Source organism: Marmota flaviventris, chromosome 13 (genome assembly GCF_047511675.1).
Source record: "Marmota flaviventris isolate mMarFla1 chromosome 13, mMarFla1.hap1, whole genome shotgun sequence".
NCBI lineage: Eukaryota > Metazoa > Chordata > Mammalia > Rodentia > Sciuridae > Marmota > Marmota flaviventris.
Window position 1 is genome coordinate 21,792,468 of NC_092510.1, and position 24,889 is coordinate 21,817,356.

Below are 24,889 nucleotides of genomic sequence, written 5' to 3' on the forward strand. Positions count from 1 at the left end.
GCTTTGTCTCCACAGTTAAGCAACAGCTGACTGAAAGTATTTGATGTTTTATAGAAAAGGTTTAAAGTTTGGCATTTGACCACTGGCCAATTTCAATCTGATGACAAATGGGATCTGAGTCTGGAAATAAGAATAGTGTAAAAGTCAATTTCCAAACCAGATCAGGTGACTCACAGATTCCAGGAACTAACAAGGGTCTTACCCATCACCCAGTGCCCTGTTGTGTTGCAAAGTACACTAATGAACCAAAAAAAAATATGATTTTTTTCAAGATCACAAACCTAGTTTTGTTGTGGTTGATGATGATATCTTTTAGCATTAAGAATCTGTGTTCTGGAGCTATTAACTTTAATGTATATTCTGGAGCTATTAACTTTAATGTAAATTGGGAAAAATTTAAAACTGGAGCTTATACATTGTGAACCTAGAAAAGCTGAGTCCAACTCATCCATGAGTTGCAGAGCCCCAGGAAGTGTCTTACTAAGGTAGGGACATGCCTGTTATGTTCCTGTTGCTTTTTATTAGGCTATGCTTATGTTATTCCTTGAAGAAATTTTTTTCACATTCCCATCTGACTCACACAGGGAAGTGGACATTCAGGTTCTTTGTTCTGATCCTTTCTTTTTTTTTTTTTTTTTTTTTGAGGTGGGGGCATCAAACCCAGCTCATTACACATGCAAAGCACACATTCTACCACTAAATGATATCCCCATCTCTGCTCTGATCCTTTTAAGAGCTTCCCATTATGGGTTTTCCTAGAAATGATGTTTCCCAGGGTTGGCTGAAGGTCAGCTGTCCTGATTAACAAACCCTTTTACAAAGGCTTTATTGTTTCTTAGTAGTTTTAAAAGCAATATCATGTTGGTGGTTTTTCAAACAGTTCAGAAAGGTTTAAAAAGAAGACCAAATCTATTTCCTTTCTTCTCTTCCTTATATACCCAAGCCCACCCAGAAAGATAACTACTAACACTATATTTAAAAATTTTAAATGAGCATATACTAATTGTACATATTTACGGGCTACAGTGTGATACAATTGCAATATGATCAGATCAGGGTAATTAACAATATTTTGCATGTCCTTCCAGGAATGTCTTGGTATGTATACATTCTCCCATCATATATAAGGCCTGTTGTAGATAGCAATGCGATTGACCTCTTTATATTGTTTTTCCCTTTTTTATTTTTTAATAATTAGTTTTGGAGATTTTGCAATATCTGTGGTTGAGGACTGATATTACTTTAAAACTGATTTTCTGATTAATTGTATGCATGTATATAATTTACTTATTTTGGAAATAGAGATTGTTTCTAGGATCTTGCTATTACAAATCATACTGCAGTAAACATGCTTGTATACATTCTTGCTTCTTGTAAAAGTACATCTGTACTACAGATTCCTAGAAGTTCAAGAGACATACACACTTTACATTTTTAGTGTTAAAATTCCATTCAAGGAAATTGTAGCAGTTTATTTTCACTAATGTTGTATGAGAATGCTTGTTTCCTCTAAATCTTATTGAAATGGATATAATTAAGTTTACTTTTATGATGACATAAAATTTATAAAGGAAGAGAAATATTTATTTAATTAAAATCTAATTAATTAGATGGTTAGTTAATCAGGTATAATTTTTTTATTGGTTGTTCAAAACATTATAAAGCTCTTGACATATCATATTTCATACATTAGATTCGAGTTGGTTATGAACTCCCAATTTTACCCCAAATACAGATTGCAGAATCACATCGGTTACACATCCACATTTTTACATAATGCCCTATTAGTAACTGTTGTATTCTGCTACCTTTCCTATCCTCTACTATCCCCCTCCCTCCCCTCCCATCTTCTCTCTCTACCCCATCCACTGTAATTCATTTCTCTCCTTGTTTATTTTCCCATTCCCCTCACAACCTCTTATATGTAATTTTGTATAACAATGAGGGTCTCCCTCCATTACCATGCAATTTCCCTTTTCTCTCCCTTTCCCTCCCACCTCATGTATCTGTTTAATGTTAATCTTTTCTTCCTGCTCTTCCTCCCTGCTCTGTTCTTAGTTGCTCTCATTATATCAAAGAAGACATTTGGTATTTGTTTTTTAGGGATTGGCTAGCTTCACTAAGCATAATCTGCTCTAGTGCCATCCATTTCCCTGCAAATTCCATGATTTTGTCATTTTTTAGTGCTGCGTAATGGATATAAATTTTTAAATTGGGATACTTGTTAAATCAAAGTCTTATTTCTCCTTTGAATTTAGGAGAGACACTAAATTTTATTTTTTAAATTAACATTTGGTAAAATTGACTTTATTTTGGTGTAGAGTCCTATGAACTTTAACACATCAGTACAATTTTATGACCAGTACTATAGCTGGAAAAGAATAGTTTTGTCACCCCAAAACTTCTCTGTAGTTAATCCCCGAGAGACTGATAATCACTGATCTGTTCCATGACAGTAGGCTTGTCTTCTGAGAATCATACAGCTTGTAAGTTTTGAGAATGATTTTTTAAACTGGGCATAATAATATTCACTCAAGTTGTTGTGTCTCTTAATATGCAATACAGAAAATTAATGAAAATAAAAGTTAGTCTTTGAAGAGATCAGGAAAAATTATTCAGCCTCTAGGAAGACTGAGGGAAAGAAGAAAAGAGAAGGTACAAATTTCCAATGTCAGGAATGAAAAGGAGATATCACTACAGACCCCACAGAATAATTCTAGGCATGTAAACCTGAGAGCTTAGATGAAATACATTAATTCTTCAAAAAGCAAGAATTACTAAATCTCATCCAATATGAAATATGTAACTTGAATAGTTTCATAGCTATTAAGGAAGTTAGGTTTAAAAACTTCGAATTCCCTCACTGTTGCTAGTGTTGCTGCCAGAATTCCCTGTCCTGCTCCTTAAGTTGTAACCAGAAATTTTTCCTGGAATTTTCTCTGTTAGAGCTGATGCTCACTTCTCAGGTCCTGACCAGAGGATGCCAGGGGAAAAAATATGAACTCATTGCTGGTTCAGTGGCCTTCTGAATTCTCATGTCTGCCTGCTATTGTTTGTTTTTCAGTTCTTAAGTAGTTGCTGCATGTATTCTGCCCAGATTTTAGAGTAGTATTCCATTATATCCAGAGTAAATTCGTTCATCCTACCTGGAGTTGGAACCTTAAAGTCAAACTTTTTATTATCCCTTGTCTATCAGGTCAACATGCAGATAGCCTGCATAATTTGTCTGGGCAGTGTTGAGAAAAATATCGTCCTCATTTTTCTATGCCACAGCATGTCCATAGGTACAAATATGAACCAGGTTGATTCTTTTCTTGTTTTTCATGAGTATTCAGATAACAGGTACTTTGCAAATAAAGTATCAACAGCAGCAGCACATTTTGAATGTCTTGTTTTCAGAGTTCTTGCTTTTCATGAAGGAATATTGCTATGCAACATTAACAGTGATTATTTTCATTTTTACATGTGGCTTTCAGCCTTGATTCTGTAACAGTGTAAATGTAGCCTGTATGCAAACATGTGGTGGCACTCACTAGGAAGACAATGTACTCTCTATAGGATCTATGTTGCTGCACAAATTATCATAGCATGAAAAGTCTTAAAAATTACATGCTACAATTTGGATGTTAACATATGTATGTTGTTTCCATAGGATCAAATTCAACTTGCTTGTGAGCATCCATTGAGGGCCAAAAGTTTAATTTTGTCACTTCAGGGTAGCTCAGGATATGCTTGTTTAAAATTGATCTCTTTCAGTCAATTCACAATTTAAAAATAGTCACTTAGCAGTGCATATTTCATATTGGGGTATATTTCCCATTTCAAGAGCTTTCTCCTTCTCTCCTCCCTGCAATGGCATCATGAGGCAGGAGGGATTTAGGTACCCTTTTGATAGCAAGGGACCTCTGTCATGTGTTCAGTCCTCTGTGTCCTTATCTGGCATGTTCCTTGGATGTTAGCTTCTTTCTCCACTCAATCATCTCTGGATGTCACTAGCCCCACCTGGTCTTTTTCTGTGTCTGTCTGGGGCCGCTGAGGCTGTGGTTCTGGCTGTGACCTTAGTAAGCAAGTCTCTAGATGTTGCCCTTCTTATTCCTACTCCAGGTCTCTTGCTTGTTGGCTTTTAGCACATCTATCTGAATTTACCACTACTGAGCCTCAGGAAACCTGTGGATACTGGCTATGGCCTCCTTTGTGTGTAAACACACCATGCTGCTAGTTCTCCAGTGCTCTCCGGGGGTTCCACAAAGAAACATTTCCCCTCAGTTGCTCTGGGATTTCTTTTATCTGGTCCCTATACTTCACCCTATTCAGTCATGTGCAGAATGTTGAGGGGTGATGGATTCCTTTTTAAAGATCTAGATAGCATCTCAAACTTGGCTTATCCTAAGCTCTCTACATGTCTTCCCTCCCCACTCCTTACCTCCAACTAGTAATGGATCTTCACCTCACATACAAGATTAAGATTCTAAAACCATAGCTTTCTTATCCAACAACATCTATAACTGTTTCTCAAATGTAATAAAAGTGCTATTACTTACAATAACCATAACAAGTAAAAACATAAATTTCTTACAAATAAATGTACATTTTTTCTTTTCTTTTTCTTTTATAGTACTGGTGGTTGAACTCAAGGCCTTATGCATGCTAGGCAAATGCCCTACCATTGAGTTATACCACCAGCCCACAAATAAATGTAATAAGAAATGTTCAAGATCTAGATAAACAAAACCATGTGGAGTGCTACTGTGGAGTTACTATAGAGTATATTTTTTTAAAAAAGCTCAATAAATGGAGTCTTCTCATGTTTTTGATTAATACTGCTTATAAAATCAGTTCCTCACAAATTAATTTGCAAATAAAAATTTCAGTGAAATTTGTGATGGCACTTAATAGTGATTCTAAGCCTTATTTGCAAAAGGAAATGTTTAACAATATATAAAAAGAACAATGATGGAGGCATTGTTCTGTTAGATTGCAAATAAGAGCCTATAAACAATAGGAGCAATAGTAATTTAAAGTCACCTAGAAATGGACACATGTAGAAATATTTTGAAAATATTTTTTTTCCTTTTTTGCCTATTTTTCTTTTTATCTTTCATGTGTATGTGTGTGTATGTATGTGTGTGTGTGTGTGTTGCTAGGGTTTGAACTCAGGGTCTCATGCATGCCAGGCAAACACTCTACCAGCCCTATACATAGCAATTAAGATATACCCCGGAATGGCAAAATAAGCAGTGGAAAAGAAAAAGACAATCTTCACATTGATCGAATATTTATGGCAATATGGGTTATGATAAAGATAGTATTTCATGTCAAACACAGAAAGATTATTCAAGGCATGATTGGGGGGTAATTTTACATTTGGGAAAAAAAATTGAAGACATACCTCATACCATACATGCCATATAATTAATTCCAGATATATTAAAAATCCAATCAAAATAGAAGATTGGTGGACTAGATGAAGAGGATTGAGGGGGAGGGAGGAGGGACAGGACAAGGGAAGGCAGTAGAATGAATCTGACCTAACTTTCCTATGTACATATATAAAATACAGTGAATCTCATCATCATGTGTACCCACAAGACACTAAAAATATAACTATAAAATAATAAAAAATTCAATATATTTTATAATCTATAGAAGTTTCTGGTATAAATCTAAGAGTACTTTTTGTACTCATGGGGCAGATCAGGGCTTTCAACCAAAAGGGTGAAACTCAGAAGTAACACAATGAAATTTGTGCAAAAATTAAACTTTTGAACTAGAACATCTGGTTTGTTCACTGCACATTAAAACCCAAGAAAAATAGTGAAAAGAACATTTTCTAAACATACAACTTGCAATAGTATGCAGAATGTATAAAGTAGGACACTACAAACCAAAACATAAAAACAGAAAAATTGTGCAAAAGGCTCATAGAAGAAGCACAAATAAATGGCCAATAGCTCACAAACAGATCCCCAGTATCATTAGTAACAAAGGAAATGAAAATCAAAATGAGATAGTTTTGTTTATTATGTTTGAAAAATTACAAATATTGATGATATCCAGTAAATGAGGATGAGAGTAACACTTTTGATGTTACTTTGCACTGGTAAAGTCATTTTGGAGGGAAATTTGGATGTATCTTTCATGAATCAATGCTCCTGTGTCTCTTGATCCAGCAAGTCAATTTCTGTGAATCTCTCAAAAGAAAAAAATCTCTCAAAAAAATCATTCACACACACACACACACACACACACACACGTGTGTGTGTGTGTGTATAGATAGATAGATAGATAGATAGATAGATAGATAGATAGATAGATGCTCATTGCTATATTGCTTGTAACATTGAGAATTGAAGCAATGGAAGGCCTAGCAATTTTGTCAAGGCTAAATAAATGATGTAGAATATGCATAGTTATTAGAAGAATGAGGCAGACATATATGTTAACATAGAAAGATTTATTAGATATATTTTCAAGCCAAAAAAGCAGATAAAAATGCCACATATAGAATAACTCATTTACATTAAAGTAAAATACTATTTGTACATAAGGATATAAGTACATAGAAACAGGACTGGAAAGGTGGATACTGTCGTTACCTCTGGGTAAGTAAATGGTATAGAGGGACATGAGGCTTTTACATTTTATTACACATTATAGTTATATTTTACTCAGGTCTCTTATGATGAGAATATATGCATATATCTCTTGGTTATAAAAAAGGTAAAATAGATAAAAGAAGAGACAGCTTTATGCAAAAATCAAGATAGAAAGAGAAAGGAAGACTCAAGGCGCATTATGTATTAAGAATCAAGGTGCATTATGTATTAAGCATATAAAAATAGGGACTTAGATGAAAGCAAGCCCACTTACTCTTCTAATAAACAGGCTCTCTGCTTAATCCTGGCTGGTGCCTGTCTGAGACCTGATTAGCTCAGCAGGGTAGTTAAGATCATATTCTTGCCTGATTTACCAGACATTGTATTGCTCCCAAGCACCCTGGAGGGTTAGGTGTGCTTGGAAATGGCCTCTACATGCCAATCAGGGTGGGAGGACCCCACCTCTGCATGATACATGTGTCCAGACTCAGTTATAGTAGCAATCCTGAGCCAAGCTGCGGGATGATGTCTATGTCTATGGTGCTCCTTCCTTGAATTCCCATGCCACTCCCTGGAAATCTGAGATGTTATCTTATTCCTTATACCCTCCTTAACTTTCTGGCATCCCCCTTGGGGCTATCCTGTGAAGCTCCCTCACTGGTGAATGATTTTGACAGAGAGAGAGAGAAGGTGAGGAGAGGGAGAGGGAGAGGGAGGGAGAGAGTTGACATTGATTTTGCTTCAGTGTAAGCAACAGAAGGAGAAAAGCTGTAGATCCTGCCACATTCAGACCTAGCTTGGAAGCTTGACTCTCACCTGGATTTGTTCTTCCAGTTGCTCCCCATGATGAATGTATTAGTTTTCTAGGGCTGCCATAACAAGTTATCATATACTGGGTGATTTAAAACAACAGAAATGTATTCTCTCACGGTTCTGGAGGCCAGAACTCTGAAATCAAGATGTCTGCAGGGCCAGGCTCCCTCTGAAGACTCTAGGGAGGAAGGCTCTAGGGAGGAATGCTCCCTTGCCTATTCTAGCTTCTGGTGGTTGCCTGCAGTCTCTGGCATTTCTTGGCTTGTAATGCATCCCTCCAGTCTCTACCTTCGTCTTCACATGGCCTCTCCCTGCATTTCACTGTGCCTTTGTGGTCTTTCTCCTTTAAAGAATCAGCCATTGGATTTAGGACCCCTGTACCTTAGTAGGACACACCTTAATTTAATCATTTACATCTGCAAAGACCATATTTTCAAATAGGGTCACAATCTGAGGTTCAAGGTGGACATGAGTTTTTTGGGGGGTGGGGGTGAGACTGCCCAGCTCACTACACTGAACAACCACTGTCCGACTTCCCAGACCCTCAGGATTTGTCTACTTTTTGGTTGGCCTTTATGCCTTTGTTTTGTGGCTCATTTTTTTCTTCCATTTTGTGCATGTTTTTTTTTTTTTCCCTGAAGTTGATCATATATTTCTGAAAGTAAAGCTTTGTATATTTTGTTTCTCCAAATGCCTGTAGTGACTGACAGTGACTCTGTCTCCAGACCTTCTGGGCCAGCCTATCCTACTGCCCTCATTCATACTCACAGACATATCTAATCATATCCCAGTATTGAGTTTGGGAGATTTCCTCACCTGGTCCATGGCCTAATGGACTGTTCATGTGATTAGTTCATAATAAATGCTTGTGGGCTAGATTGTCATGCTCTTTATGGGGAGCAAGTGGAAGAAGTTCAATAGAATGAAACCCATTGCCAAAATCCAAGTCCCTAGCTGCTGTGGTTTAGTTTTGGTGGTTTTGCGTCTTCCCAGTTTTTTTCTTCTTCCCAATGCTTCTTTTCAGGAAAAGCAACTGTGATTTTTGTTCAGGCCATGGGGAGAGGGTACGGGGAGTCCCAGAACTTCCAGTTCTGAAAGTCAGTTTCTCTCATTCTGGTGATAGTTCAGTAGGTAAGGCCAGGTACCTCTTTCTGTCAGATTGAACTGTTTCATCAAATTTTTCCGTTTGATCTATCTCTTAGAATGTTAATGCAATTTGGGCCTATAAATGGTTTCCATGTTGTGCTCTTTATTTTCCAGTGTGGAAAGAGGTCAATGGGAACAATCATGATGACAAATCCCTTTGTTTTCATAATGTGCAATTCTAAATGCACATTTGACAAGACACAGATTTATAATTTTATCATAATTCTTATGGAATAGTGGGGGTGACATTGATACCAATTTGGTTGAGTGCCATGAAGAGTCCTTGGGCTCTAGGGAAGACCCAGTGCTCCTCCTCATGGAGAGAAAGCAGAGGGACAGGAACTTTTCCTGGAGGAAGCCTTAGTTCACTAGGATGTTAATTCCAGAAGCTTCCTTCTTCCTTCAGGGTTTCCCATGCTTTTTCCTAATGGTCCACATGAATCAAAATTCCATTTGTGTTGGTAACACTGATGTCTGAATGAGAGCCGTGATGGGCCAAGAGATTCCATGCTTGCTGTAGGAGTACTTGAGGTAATTCAAACATGGGCCAGGTGGGTAGGAAAACTTTGCGTTTTCCTTTGGTTGGAGATCCTTTATAATGAGTGATTTGGGTTGCAATTTTAAAAAATAAAATCTCAGTACCAAGTTATGTAAGTTGGTTATGGATGTTATTGTTAGCATTATAGGTTGATTTACACCTACCAACATGGGTCCAGTTGGTTACACAACATCAACAACAAGCAGGTGCTTGGGTCTCTTGCCTTCAGAAAGGTGCTCTTGATAACTTTTTGGCTAAAGTTCCCAAGTCAGTGCATTCTAGTGAGGGCATCAAAATCTTCCTGTAGTTGTAAGGACTGCCAAAAATCTCTTCATCTGTCACTTATCTTTTAACCATTTCATTGTCACTCCTCCCTGACAGATGATAGTCCCCCTGTATTCTTTTAATAAGGTAAAGTGCCAAATGAAGTTGAAGGGCATCACCTCAACCATATTGCTCCCTCCTTGCACATGAGAGTAATCACAACTTGGCTGTGTTGAGTGTTGAGTAGCCATTAAATCACATCATCTTTACCATGGTCTCTGTGGACAAACCTGACTGCTAGCTGAGTGGCCTGCAGGCCAAAACATAAGTTTCACATTTGAAATGGTTGGGGGTAAAAAAAGCAACGATATTTACTTTCTGTTCTCTACAGAGAAAGTTTACTGACTCGTACTGTCTGTGGTTGCTTCCATCATTTCCCCATTTTACAGATGAGGAAATAGAGGCCAAGAATTTTAAGATTGGCTTTATCAATTTGTTCAAATGATGAACTTGGGACTAGAAGTGATGGATCCAATGTCTCTTTCAGAGCATCTTCTGAACAGGCATAGGCAGTCAGAGAACTCAGGGACCAAGGATTCATAAGATAACTGCTCAGCATCCCAGCATCCCCTGAGAGTTCTTAGAGTATATGTATATGTGTGTGGGCATGCCTGTGTGTGTGAAGAAAGCACAAGTGGGAGCCATAAGAGGAGGAGGATGACTTAAACACAATTAAAAACATTATCTCTGCATTGAAAGCAGAGGTGACACAATAGCTATCATTGCAGTAGAAGTGATGGGGGAGCATCACTATTGTTGATGCTGATGGCAGCAGATATTGTTAAATGATAATAATCCTTTCCAAGTGAAGAGAATAGGCATTCATGCAGTCTACATTCTCTGTGGCTTTCCCCCCACCTTAAACATATCCCAAGAGTCCTCCTTCATTGAGTGAGTGAGCAGTGCTCTTGCTATCAGTGCTCAAGTGTTGTTTTGCCTGTGTGTTCACAGTGCTTTCAAACTGTTTAGTTATTGAATGCAGCACAGATGCCTTCATTAGTGTTATTGTGCATGCCATGTGGACAACAGGGATATGGGGGTGCCATCTTTTGTCCTTACTCTAAAGCCTCCCCAGAAAAACATGGGATGGAGGATTCATTTGCTCAGGAATAAAAAGATATCAGTTGTATGAAGAGGCCAGGAGCCCCCAATGCCTCCTTGGTTCTCCCATAAAGAAAGCCTCAAATTTGTGGGGTATGAGAATTTCTATCTGCAACATCAAACCCTTTGCAGGTTCTGAAAGTCAGACAAATTGATCCCACTTGTTGTTCTTCCCAAGAGTCTCAGAAGAGGAAGGCACAAAATATGTTCCAGGTACAGGAATTTCCCTAGGACCTGCCAGAGCTGTGGACGCTATCCTTGAACTCTGTTTACAGGAGACTTGGGGAGATTTTTCCTGGCTGTGAGCCAGAATTATATGAGAAAGATCATGAGTGTGTATATATTTCCTGAAGTTATGCTTTTTATTTCCCTATGATTCTTTATGATGATTCGAGAAAGATTTTTGTATGTTAAGGAAAGCTGCTAAGTGATGTTTCTCTCTCAGAAACCCTATTTGTTTCTAAAAAGATTTGAGTAGGGTTGTTGGTTAAAAATAGAAACTTCTTTTTTTTTTCATTTCCACCAAGGAGCCTGCTCAACTAATCATTTCCTCTCCCCAACTTCATTTCTGGGCAAGATCTCAACAGAGATGAGAAAGTCTGTCTCTGCTTTATAAATGGCTAGACCTCTCCCCATGTTCTCAGTGTTAACCAGCCACCAAAATAATGATCCCTGGGATATGCTGATACAAAAAGGGGCCACTGAGCTGCCCTGAGGATATGCTTGGCCTCCTGTCTGGCAGGCATGGGTTGGCTGGGAGAGAGAAGCCCTGCTGTTTTCAGAGCAATTACATGCTCCTGGCATTTAAGAGTGGGGTTTGCATTTTTCCTTTTCTCTGCTACTCAGTGGTATTCTCCGTTTTTAGCACTTACATGGCTGAGTAAATGTTTTTCAGCTGTTGAGCTGAGCTCAATTCAGTCTTCCCCATCTCCTCCCTCCCATTTCCACCTCCTGTTTCCTGCTTTTCTTCTGGTAGGAGTGTTTATCCCAACAAAACAAAGTCTTACATTTACATAATGGCCTGTGTTTCTGTGCCAAAAGCTCATCGAATATGTCTGGGAGTGGAGGCTGGTACTGTCCCCACTTCCATACAGGAAACAGGGATTAGGTGGCTTTGTCAAGATCACTGCTGGAAGAACACTTCAAAACTTGGAGTCTCATCCCCACCTTCCTGTGTGACTCCTCATAGATGTTGGAGTCTGAGTATCAGAGCAGAGAAAGACCACCATGCAGTGACCTTTCTGGCCAAACTAGTAACAAAACACAGTGGCTGCTCATAGTGACACTGATGAGATACGGCCCCTGTGCAGGGTATGGGTTTTATTGGTTCACAGTAGCTCCTTTATCAGATGTGTCTATTTACTGATTCTACACCAAATGTTTGGCTCAGATGAGAATCATCCTTTACTTCACCCCCTTCCCTATGACTGAAGAATAAGAAGATATGGAAGCTGGGTTTGATGGAGTTGCTTAGCAGCCGCAGAAGGCAAGAGGCAGCTCTCTACAGGGATTTTCAGGACCTTGGACATGTCCCAAGGAGTAAAAATGCTGGCTTCCAGTGGAACCCTGAAGTGTCCCCTTCAGCAGTTACACAGCTGGTGTTTGTTATTGACTAAAAATTTTAAATGCTCATGTCTCTTTCCCTGTTTGGTGTTCTAGAAAGTGTGAAGAAAATTGCAATTACCTTCATGGATTTGGTTGGAGGGTGGTGTGAAGAGCCACAGAGGGAGTCTACTCTGACTCCTTAAATCCTCTCTTTTTCTTTTCTGTAATAATATGACTTTCTAATATCATGCATATATCATTTATTTTGATTTTTATACCTGTTTACCCCACTAGAATGTGTTCACTGTGAAGATAGGATTTTTTGCCTGTTCAAATTTGCTGTTATTTGTATAACACCTAAAACTGTGCCTGGCAACTATTAGGTGTTCAATAAATAACTGCTGATTGAATTTAGTTAATCTTCCTTCTAGAATTAGCTACTGTAACCAAAACCAGAGTATCTGAATTTGTTCCAGATGTTGAGGGGGCTGCCTGGTGGGATCAAGAAGTTGAGATAAAAGAATTTGAGGTTTTCAAAATGTGAATACCAAGAATTGCTGTAGCGATTCAGACTCTGGACCTTCTGGATTAGTATTTTAATTCTATCACAGGAATCAAGGAACTGATGTGATGGCAGAGTCTAGCTGTTACTTTTGACATCTGCTTGATGCTTCAGATTCATTGTTTGTTACTTCATTAACTTAGACAGATGGAAGGTCAATTATTTTTTTTTTCTGTTTAGGGTCAATCTTACTGATAATTGCTCTGGGGATAACATGTTGAACAGACATATAGGTCATACCATCATAAATTTTGTCATCCATAACTAGAATAGTATTTTGGGGGTAATTATCCTTTTGAGCTTTTCCAGCTTTGTAAAGAAGCATTCTTTGACTTTACTACTTTTTAAATGATATGATTTTGCATCCAGATCCTTAAGTGAGTTTTTCCAAGCCTAGGTGAAGAGGTTGAAGTTCTTGAAGTTCAGTATGGAACCCTGGACTTACTGGTTCACTGTGCTGGAACCAAGTGCTCCATTTAATACAGAAAACTCTTTCGTTGGTTGTCCACAATACATGAGGCTAAATGGATACGAATGACACAGTAGTGGGTATATGAAGGTAGAAGAGAACAGAACATTTTGGTCTTGAAAAGTGTCTCCTTCTGTTTTTGTTCTGCTGCCAGCTACCACTCCTTGTCTGATAATGGTCTACTGATGAACATATCATTAGTACGATGTATAAATCTCTTCCTAGATCACATTCCAGAAAATGGAGGGGGATATTAGAACATAGTGGGTTTTTATGTGTAACTTAGCAACAGCATATGTGAAAAGAATTAAGAGAATAGATTAAGAGTGTTATAAACTCCAAGTGAGTCAACATTGAGGCTGCTGTTGCGAGGAAGCAATAATTATGCCCAGCAGCCCCTGGAACGCCATGGTTGAGGAAGCACAGAGCAGATGAGAAAGTACTCAGGGCAAGGACGTTCTGAACTCTGACATGAGGAGGAGAAAAGAGAACTGGGAATGTAGGACCATGAGTGCTGTCTTCAAAGGAGGTGGGCTCTCCATGTGGGAGAAGCATTAGATGTTTTTGGTTCTTCAAGTTTGAAGTGAGGTTGACTGGATGTAAGGATTTCCTGGGCTCAGAGATGTACCAGAGAGGTGCCCCTAGGCCCCACTGCCTGGTCCTTTAGGAAAAGTACTATTCCTGACTTACATGTAATCAACTCAAATACCTACTGAAGCCAATGCTAAGTCATGGCAAGTAGGTATGCTACCCAGGAGGTAGAGAAAGGACAACATCTTCTGTGATCTTCTTCTTTTCTAGTCAGCTGACTTTATTTTTTTTCTGCTTCTTTTGAAACACTTTACAATACCTATTGACTTGACAATTCAACTTTTGGAGACTGTACTTTATAAATAAAAATTAGAGTAGTTCATGATGTATGCACAAGCGCATGTGGGTGTATATAATATATATAATATATAATATACCTATTATAGAATTGTTTGAATTGCAAACATGTGGAAACAACCTGAATGACAAAGAATTATTACAGTGGGTTGGATCTATGTCTGCTATCTAGGAAGAATAGGCAGGATATAGAGTTAAGTGAGATAAATAAGAGAAACATATAGTATGATTTCATTTTGAGAAAATAAATTTTAAAAAATTCCCCTATGTAAAATTGGGCTTAGTATATGTTTTTGTGAGGATGGCAAAAGGAGTGTAAGAATGTAGATGACGTTAACAATGGTTGGAGAGCTTGGGGGTGGATGAGGTCTGGTAGGAATCTGAGAGACAGAAGATGCAGGAATAGAGATGAAGGAAATCAAAGGGGAGGGGAATGGCTGCATGTTCATACATATGTGTGTTTGTGTCTATCTTTATTGCTTGTGTTTAAGTATATTAATTTAGAGGACAGGAAAAAAGACAAAGGAAAGAAAGGAAGAAATAAAGAAAGAGGGACAATTCCTTTCCTCTCACATGTTAATCCCATCTTTGGTTTTACTCCTCTTTTATAAAAATGCTCTCAAACTTTCTGTTAAAGACAATCTGGAGGTTTTATAATGAAAAATCATCTTTCAAGTTTTAATAATTTAGAGATGGTGTTTTAAACAAAAGGAAATCTAAAGAATTTTCAAAGGTAAAATATTTTAAGTTAAGACTGAATATCTTGATATCATGAACAATGAATGACGGAGACTCAGTTGTATGTTTCTAAGTTGTTTTTTGCTATGTAGAATGTGTCCGTTTTCTCCTAGTACTTCAGAAATATGTATACTTTCCTAAAACTAGAGAACACAGGATCAAGCTAAGAGCACTGACCCAAAGCTCCTAATTTACTATAGAGAAGAGTACTAAGGTGTGTGTGTGAGAGAGAGGGAGAGGGAGAGGGAGAGATCAGTTTTTCTTTGCTAAGATAGACATAAAAATACCACTATTTTCTTGGGATTTGGATGCTTTCTATTAGATTATTTTAATAATTATTTTCCACATTAAATTATATCCATTATACCTTCATATTTGAATCAGACGTTTCTTTCTACATAAAGAATAGCTATACATTGTAGAATTGGCTGGTTATTTAGCCCTTGCTTATCTTGAAATTGGAATTTGGGGAGAATAGGATGCTGTTTCATATTCCATCTGATGTGGACCCAGAGCTGATACCAGGCAGCTATACTGATTTATAAAGAGGCAAGTGAGCAAGTATGTCAGATCTATAGGAACAGTGATAGGGGCATAGTTCCTTGATTTTAAGGTGTTCAATTAATATACTAACTCAAATCTTAATGTATCTTACTTCACATATATGCATTTATTAGGGTAATTATGCAAATAAGCAATGGGCTTATAAATGAAGATGTTAACTAATAAGAACAAAAAAATTTGACATGTTAGAAATCCTGAGGAATCTCATTAGCTGATTTTTGATGCAATTAGAACATTCCAGAATCATGAACCTCAACTAGAATTGCTGCCTATATAGTACTATCTTGATTCAGACAAGCTAGAAAATTATAACAGTGTTTATTTTCACACAGTCAATGGCCTTATATGTAAACAATACTTAAAAAACTATAAAGTAGGCTCTGCATGGCTATTTACATTTTTTAAAGTCTCAGTTTTAATTCAAAGGCACCATCATTTTGGGAGAACTAGTCATGTATAGTGACATTTTTCCACTTCACAGGCTGAAATATCTTTCATGATCCCCCAAACCTGAATGGTGCTAATGGGCAATTTATCTGTCACAAGTGGGTGGGAAGAATCAGAAGAGAAAATGTCTGTGGAGCTGTGACCTGAAGAGAATAAAGGAATGAAGGTCAGCTGTGATGTGGAAAGATGTCCTCACTGACTAGGTTGCTTGTATTCTGCATTTGCTCTCGGCGTCCTGTCAAGCATTTTCTTTGAGTTTTGTTGTCACTGTTGCTTTGTTTTCTTGGGCATTCTATCTGCTTCTCCTGGAGAGGCACCCTTTCCCCTGCCCCTCCTGGCTAGTCCGTGAGGCTTCATGGCTGACGTTCCTGTGTATTGGAGTCCGTGGTCTTCTGCTGCTTATCTCATGCCTTTTCTTTATGATGTTTCAGCTCATCCACCATACACCATGTGCTTTAGAGTGAAATTCTACCCACATGAACCCTTGAAGATTAAAGAAGAGCTCACAAGGTATTTTCCGTTTGTTTGTATGTTTAACCTACACCTTTAACCAGCCGTTGGCCTCTGCCATCTTTATAAAGATGGTCTATAAAGATGGCGCCTCTGGTCTAGATCATAACCTCTCAACCAAGCAGGCGCTGAACTCAGCCATTTGGCCAGAAATGCTTCTCGTACATTTAATTGTCTTGGGATTTTTTTCCCCCCAAAACAATTGTCACTGGGAGTGTAATTAGCTGCACAAAAAAGCAGTGGTTTTGAGGGGGAGGTACTCTGAAAACATCTGACAGTGGGATGCTAAAAATAAGTAGAAGAGGACTGTCTTTAGGATGTGGGCAAATTCATAGCTAGTGCAGCCTACTTTGGGGATCTTAGCTGTTCTGGGAGGAGAAAGATCACAGTCCAACAGAGTGGACAGTTGGTCATTCAGCTTGCTAAATGATGACCCCACCGGGGCAGGTGTCCCTTCCCTTATAGACTTTTCTAAGTTTGAAGTTTCCAGTTCTCAGATCTCCTCCCTTCACATCTCCCTCTGCTGGAGTTACATTCAGTTCACCTTCTGGAGGTTTTGCTTTTTGGCAAATGTTGCTAAGCAGGCCTCTCCCCAGGGAGGCCAACTTCATGGTGGATGGAGGAGAGAGAGAGCTATTGTGCACTTCATTCTTGATGGGGCTCTGATTTGGTGACCCCCCAAATCACTGTGTATAATCATCTCTCAAAATAATCGGCTTATGTGCAGATGCAATAGAAAAGCAAATGCAAATTGCTCTGATCATTGGCAGGGGGAAAGATAGGGTTTTTAGGTATTTTGCTTTCTTGCTACCCAGAGTCTCTGTTAAAGCTTGACCCCAGTGGCACTGAGGTGACTTTGGAAGAGAGCAGATGGTTCTGTTCTCTATGATTAATTTGCTAACAGCCATTTAGAGAGGTTTGTGCTGGGGGTAGAGGAGTAGGGAGAGAGGCTATGTATGTGTGTGGAAAGGAGGAATTAATAGGTCATTATTTTACAATCTGTCTCTTTTTTCTTTTTATTTAGGTAGGTAAAATTCATATAACAAATTAATTCCATGATCAAATAGCGTACAGCTCAGTGGCCTTGAGTACACTCACAACAACCATCAACACTATCCAGTTCTAGAACATTTTTTATCATCCCCCCAAAAGAAACCATATACCCCAAACCAGTCACTTCTTATAGTCCCCTTTCCCAGCCCCATGTCTATTTTCTGTCTTAATGAGTTTGTCTATTCTGGATGTTTTATATCAGTGAATTCATAGAATATGTGTCTTTAACCTGATTTTGGTTTGAAAATTTATTTGATAATTTCTTCCTCAGTTCTGGCTATCTAGCCAGGGCGAGAAGCTGGGTGAGTTATCAAAAACAAACAAACAAAACCAACAATAATAACAGACAAAAGAAGATATTTGTTCTGCACTGAGGGTGTTAATGTTGTAGTTAGGAAGATGAGATTTAAAAAAAAAAACAAAACTGCTTTACTTTTGTCATTTGTTTTCTCCACAATCTTGTCTGGAGGATAAAAATCGAATGTGTCACAGTATAAATTAAGGATGGATATTTTGTTGTTGATGAGAAAGGTACTATTTGAGAGCAAAAGAATACAAAGTTTTCGTTAATAACCCTACTTAAGCCCCTGTCAGTTGAATTTGCTAATATTTTCCTGACTTTGACTAAATAACTCAGGCACAAGCAGTGGAATATTGTGAATATTTCAACATTTCCAAAGGAAGTTAAGAAGTCCTCTGCCTCTGCATAGATAGATTTTTTTCCTATATGTCAAATGTGTCACACTATTACACTTCTCAGAGGAGGACATACAGTCAATCAACAAGTACATGAAAAAATGCTCACCATCTCTAGCTGTCAGAGAAATGCAAATCAAAACCACCCTAAGATACCATCTCACTCCAGTAAGATTGGCAGCCATTATGAAGTCAAACAACAACAAGTGCTGGCGAGGATGTGGGGAAAAGGGTACACTTGTACATTGCTGGTGGGACTGCAGATTGGTGCAGCCAATTCGGAAAGCAGTATGGAGATTTCTTGGAAAGCTGGGAATGGAGCCACCATTTGACCCAACTATTCCCCTTCTTGGTCTATTCCCTAAAGACCTAAAAAGAGCATGCTACAGGGACACTGCTACATCGATGTTCATAGCAGCACAGTTCACAACAGCAAGACTGTGGAACCAACCTAGATGCCCTTCAATAGACGAATGGATAAAAAAAATGTGGCATTTATACACAATGGAGTATTACTCTGCATTAAAAAATGACAAAATCATAGAATTTACAGGGAAATGGATGGCATTAGAGCAGATTATGCTAAGTGAAGCTAGCCAATCCCTAAAAAACAAATGCCAAATGTCTTCTTTGATATAAGGAGAGTAACTAAGATCAGAGTAGGGACGAAGAGCAGGAGAAGAAGATTAACATTTAACAGGGATGAGAGGTGGGAGGGAAAGGGAGAGAGAAGGGAAAATGCATGGTAATGGAAGGAGACCCTCAGGGTTATACAGTGGAGGGGGTAGAGAGAGAGGAGGGGAGGGGAGGGGAGAGGTGGGGAGTGGGGAGGGGGGAGGATGGGAAAGGCAGCGGAGCACAACAGACACTAGTATGGCAATATGTAAATCAATGGATGTGTAACTGATGTGATTCTGCAATCTGTGTATGGGGTGAAGGTGGGAGTTCATAACCCACTTGAATCAAAGTGTGGAATATGATATGTCAAGAAATTTGTAATGTTTTGAACAACCCACAATAAAAAAAGAAAAAAAAAGAAAAGGAAAAAAATTAAATGTGGCCTACTTTTAAATAAATCTGACAAAATAGAAAAAAATACTTTTTTTCTTAGTCAGCATGGTCCTTAGCATTCCAGACTAATTTACAAATTGTGCCCAAGTACTTATAGTTTAAACCCTTGTCTTGAAAGCATTTAGCTTTTTCTAGTATGGTAAGTTATTATTTTGTTGTAAGATTTGACCTAAAATTTGAAGAGGATTTAATATATGAGCAGTTGAAGTCCCATTCATGACCATGCTTATGAATAAAGAAATGTTAAGGAACAGGTTTAAAAGGGCAAAGCAACAAAAATACCCATGAAAAAGGACATTTGAAATCAGTTTTCATCCTCTCCTCATCTCTCCACCATTTGAGCAGTCATCTTACAATCATTTAGATTTCTGAGCTTTTATAAATGCCATATGCAATCAAATGTAGCCAAAAGTATGTTGGTTTAAAACATATTTTTTAGTGAGAACCATCTTTAAATTCATGGAAGCAATATCATTTATGGCAGCACAATAATTCATGCCCCAAATCCTCTTGTGTTTTGGTTGCTTAATCCTTTCATGCAGGAATGATACTAAGGAAGATGGATTATTTTTTGATGGTGGTTGTATTAAAAAATGAGCATTCTGAACCTGAAGCCATCAAAAGCCCCCATGGATTATGTTGAGTCTGCAATAAATCCTTGATTATCTCCAGAGATCACTGATATAAGCAAAGACCCAAGATGTGATGCTGTGAAAGCTGATTTTCTTTTCTTAGGAAGCTTTCATCAAACCTGATTTCTGAGTTATAGGATTAGAACCCAAACCTCTCATTCATTAGTAAATAGTTGTTTAAATTTTTTCCACTACTGAACTCATCAAAAAGTAGAAACTAATGCGTTTGTATTCAAAACACACATTCAACAATTAGAAAAGAAACCTCATGACATTTGGCCTGGAAGTTTACAGTCTTTAGAGAAGGAAAGATTTGATCATTTCAAGTACTTAGATCCCGACTTTGGTATTCTGGACAAATCAGGGCCATGGTCTTAGAAGTGAGGTCCCTGGACTAGCTCAATGCTGAGCACAGTGCATAACATAAAGCAGGGTGAGATAAAGATCCATCCATTAATATTATCTGGGAACTTATTATAAATACAGATTATTGGTCCCTGCCCCTGACATACTGAATCTGAAACTCTGGGAGGGGACAGCAATCTATATTTTCATATGGCCTCCAGGTAATTCTGATCATGTTAAAATTTAAGAACCATTACTCTAAGATAATTTGTATTTTCAAAAGCACTGGTTTCTTTTGGCAGACATTAAACTGTATAATCCAGTGGGGTTTAGTATGGTCACAAGGTTGTGCTACCACCATCATGATGTAATTCCAGAATATTTTTATCTCCCTAGTAGGAAGCTTGGTATCTGTCCTCTCAGTCCTTGGAAACCACTAATCTTGTTTTCTGTCTGTATAGATCTGTCTATGTTGGACATTTTGTATAAATCGAATTATACATTATGTGACCCTTTATGTCTGGATTCTTTCACTTGACATAACATTTTCAAGATTTATCCTTGTTGTAGCATCTAACAGTACTTTATTCATTTTTATGGTTGAATAATATGCCGTTGTATAAATAAACCACATTTATTTTATCTACTCATCAGTTGGTGGATATTTAAGTTGTTTTCACTTTTTAGCTATAATGAATAATGCTCCCATGAATATTCACATATGAGGTTTGGTGAGGGCCAGATTCTGATTTAATTGGGTCTGAGGTAGAATTCAAGGACTCAAGGTATTGGCGTTTTTCAGAACTCTCCCTGATGATTCTAATGTGTAGTCATGGTTAAGAGGTTGCAAACTGGTGCATCCTAGCTGGGTTTTGTTTGGCACTATAGTGCTTTTTTTAAAAAAAAAATTTATCTTATAGTCTAATTTTTATTTTTTCTTATATATATTTTTTTAATTTATATATGACAGCAGAATGTATTCTTATCACATACATAGCACACAATTTTTCATATCTCTGGTTGTATATAAAGTATATTCACTCCAATTCGTGTCTTCATACGTGTACTTTGAATAGTAATGATCATCACATTCAACCATCATTAATTACCCCATGCCCCTTCCCTCCCCTCCCACCCTTTTGCCCTATCTAGGGTTTGTCTATTCCTCCCAGGCTCCCGCTCCCTATCCCATTATGAATCAGCCTCCTTATATCAAAGAAAACATTCTGCATTTGTTTTTTGGGGATTGGCTAACTTCACTTAACATTATCTTCTCTAACTCCATACATTTACCTGCAAATGCCATGATTTTATTCTCTTTTATTGCTGAGTAATATTCCATTGTGCATATATACCACATTTTTTTTTATCCATTCATCTATTGAAGGGCATCTAAGCTCGTTCCACAGTTTAGCTATTGTGAATTGTGCTTCTATAAATATTGATGTGGCCGTATCCCTGTAGTATGCTGCTTTTAAGTCCTCTGGGTTTTGAAAATAATTTGTTGTAACACTTAAAATTCAAAGGTTTCACTTGTGAATCTAATTTCGATGTACTTTTAAGTTTAAAAATAAACTATTTTTTAATCAAAGGAACACACACACACACACACACAAATAAGCACTTCTATGTGTATCATTTTAGAAGTTAAATAGTACTAGAAGGTTTATAATTAAAACAATCCCCCTGTCCCCACCTTCCCAACACCCAGCCTTTCCCTAAAGGTTAGCACCCTCAACTTTTCTAGATAGTGGATATGCTAGACCAGTGCTCTACCACTGAGCTACACCCCAGCCCCTTATACCATTATTTCTTGATTTGCCAACTTTAATCCTTGTCTCTTGACTTCCTGCCATGGCGAAAAACTACTCATTCTTTCTTTCCTATCCCAACTTCTCTTTTCTTCCCCCATGACCTGGTTATATATAAGTTTTTGTTAAACCAGGGGTCAATGTTACTTTAACTATATATCAATATTACTCACTGAGCCAAATAATACATTGTAAACTCTTTTCCTCTACATACTTTCATTTTTCTCCAAATTTTCTCCAAAGTTAGTAGTAGCCTCATGTAATCATTTGTTTGGTTTTTCATCTACCCATTGTAAATTTTTTCCCAATGTTCCATCATCTCTGCTATTTCCTTATTTTGCTGAAGTAGATCTTCCAAGTTTCTTTGTGAAATCCAACACTTTATCATTCATATCTATTTTCCAACCAAGCCAAAAACCTGCACAATGCAAGGACCCAAGTTCATGGGCTTTGTCTCAAAACACAATGGTCGGCCAACTGCTTTTTCATAATGAGGAGAGACCAAAGCTCTGGGGAGCCTCACATCCTTGTCCCAAGCTCAATTTTCTGAGAAACTGGGCATATACTTTCCATAGGGCTGGAGCCAAGAGGTGGCTGCCCTCATTGTAGGGAGCCCCACCTTCTGCTTTTCTTTTCTTGGCCTCCTTGCACCAGCCCATTTCCCTGGCCACAGGTTTGCCTGGCCTCTGCAGGCATCTACATCCCTGAAGAGGAGGACAGGATACAGATGACAACTCTAATCGTGATCTGCTGGCTTTCTGGCCTCGTGACTAAGCCTTTTTTTTTTTTTTTAATTCATTAATGTTTCTGTCTACCAATGAGAAATGACGTGCTAGTCTTTTTACTAACTGAATCTGTTTCCTGATTCTTCATTTCAAACGGAACTTGGGTGCCCAATATCTGAGGTGTGGTGATGATGATGGTTGTCACTGTATGGGGGCAGTGGCTGCTGGGCCCTGTGACTTCTGTTAGTTCTTCTCATGCCTTTTGGAAAAGGCTGAGCCCATACAGCTTTGAAATCTGATAAGATCTGTTTAGCTACAGATACTCTGGATTTTCTAAAGGTTTTTCTCTGCTTGGAATGTCTGGACTGCCGCCTGGGGCTGGGTGGGGCTCTGGTGACCTGGGTAGGCAGAGCATGAACAATCCTCCTACTTCTTCCAGGCTTCAGCCAAAACTTAGAGCGTCTATTTCTGCTTTTGTGTTGCAGGTACCTTTTGTATCTGCAAATTAAAAGAGATATTTTTCATGGTCGACTGCTGTGCTCCTTTTCTGATGCTGCCTACCTGGGTGCCTGTATTGTTCAAGGTGAGTCTGGCCCCACTGTGCTCTCTCCCATCATTGCATAAAGCTGCAGAGCTTTGTCCCATGCCTCCCCTCTCCCCAAATTGTGCCCATCCTGTTATGTCTGTGTTTGGAGGTGTGGTGGGACTGCAAATGTAGCACAGTCCCTTGCTCAACTTCTGTCCGAAGCCAGTGGAATCTTGGTGGAAGGCTGGTCTGAGATGTTCACAGTAACCTCTGCAAAGACAAAGTGTCCTACAAAGACCCTAAATAGGGTTCAGAGTGTCTTTTTCAAAGTTGCTGAACTGTGTAGTTATTTAAGAAATTCTCTAGAGGTATGGATATTCTGTGTTTTGAGTTCCAACTACCAAACATGAGGTCTAAGGGCATTTTGAGAGGGAGAAACCGTGTCTAGGAAGGTAAGTTTCAAATAAGGAATTCATCCCCAAAGGATTTATAAATACATATGTATATATGTATGTATATATATATATATATATATATATATTCTCATCATATATGTATATATATATTTCCCTGTGTGTGTTTGTATATATGTGTGTAAGTATATGTTCATGTGTGTATATGTACACATATATTTTCATGTGTACCTGACTGTGTGTACATAAATATTCCTATGCGTGCATGTATGTATTGTATACATGTATATTTTCTTGTGCATATTGTGTATATGTACATTTTAACATGTGTATATGTGTTCATGTATATTTCATGTATGTATATGTATGTGCATGTGTATTTCATGTGATGTGTCATGTACATGTATATTTTCCAATGTATATGCATGTGCATGTATATTGTGTCTAATTCCTCAGTTTTTCTAGCCATGTAACAAAATGAAGAGAAAATTAGTTTCACTATCTCTTATACCTCAGTTTGAACCTTTTTTTCCCATTTCCTGGTTATTTCACCATAGACAAATTGCTTAAGTGCTTCATGCTCCAGTGTCTTCATCTATTAAATGAATGGTCAACCTTCTCCCTGGCTGTGTGATTTCATGAGACCATTCTGCACCAGGTGGAGGGAAGTGCAGGAACCTCAGTGGTGGCTGCTGTTCTTTTTAGGGTTAAACCAGCTGCAGGGAGAGAGATCAGTGGGAAACAGTGAATGCAGAGACCTGGGTTGGCTTCTAGATGCTTCTACCTTGTAAGGACAGTGTTTGAGAGAAAGCCCTCTAGTTCCTGAGGCAGCACATTGCTAGGGATGTGCCCACACTTGAATGAAGTATGGGTTGGGTGTGCTGTTCCCTGGGGTTTGTTGGAAGGCAGCTGGCCACAGGGGCTATTTGGAGAGACCCTGATGATCCAGCCATTTGTAGCAGAATGCTTTTGGCATGACTATGAGGGGGGAAGGAAGGGAGGGAAACATAGAAGGGGGGGAGAGAGAGGGGGGAGGGAGGGAGAGAGAGAGAGAGAGAGAGAGAGAGAGAGAGAGAGAGAGAGATTAGTGCCTGAGTGTGTCAGTTTATGATGGATCTAGAAAGAATAACATAGGTGACAATCATCTACCTGTCACAAGGCCAGATTTCATTCAGTGCTTAAGAGAGACTCTGTCCTTCTCCTGGGGATCTCATTGTGGCCCACCTCTGTGCTCATGGGACGTCCTGTGCTGTGAAATTCTTCCTTTGACCCTATTCCCAGGTGTATCTGTTCTCTAAGTATTCTGAAATGAGTGTTGGGTGTTAGTCTGCAAAACCTGAAAGAACAACTTAGAGGAGGAGAAGTTTATTTTGGGA

General features: G+C 38.4%; 1 protein-coding gene across 2 annotated transcripts in view; it reads left to right on the forward strand.

Moving 5' to 3' along the window:
- Frmd3 (FERM domain containing 3) overlaps nt 1–24,889 on the forward strand; it is a 251,189-nt gene that overhangs the window by 146,692 nt on the left and 79,608 nt on the right. For both annotated transcript variants that reach the window (XM_027955620.3, XM_027955619.2), the window contains exons 4-5: nt 16,163–16,241; nt 23,060–23,157. In XM_027955620.3, coding sequence (XP_027811421.2) covers nt 16,163–16,241; nt 23,060–23,157 — 177 coding nt within the window. The remainder of the gene's footprint in view (nt 1–16,162; nt 16,242–23,059; nt 23,158–24,889) is intronic.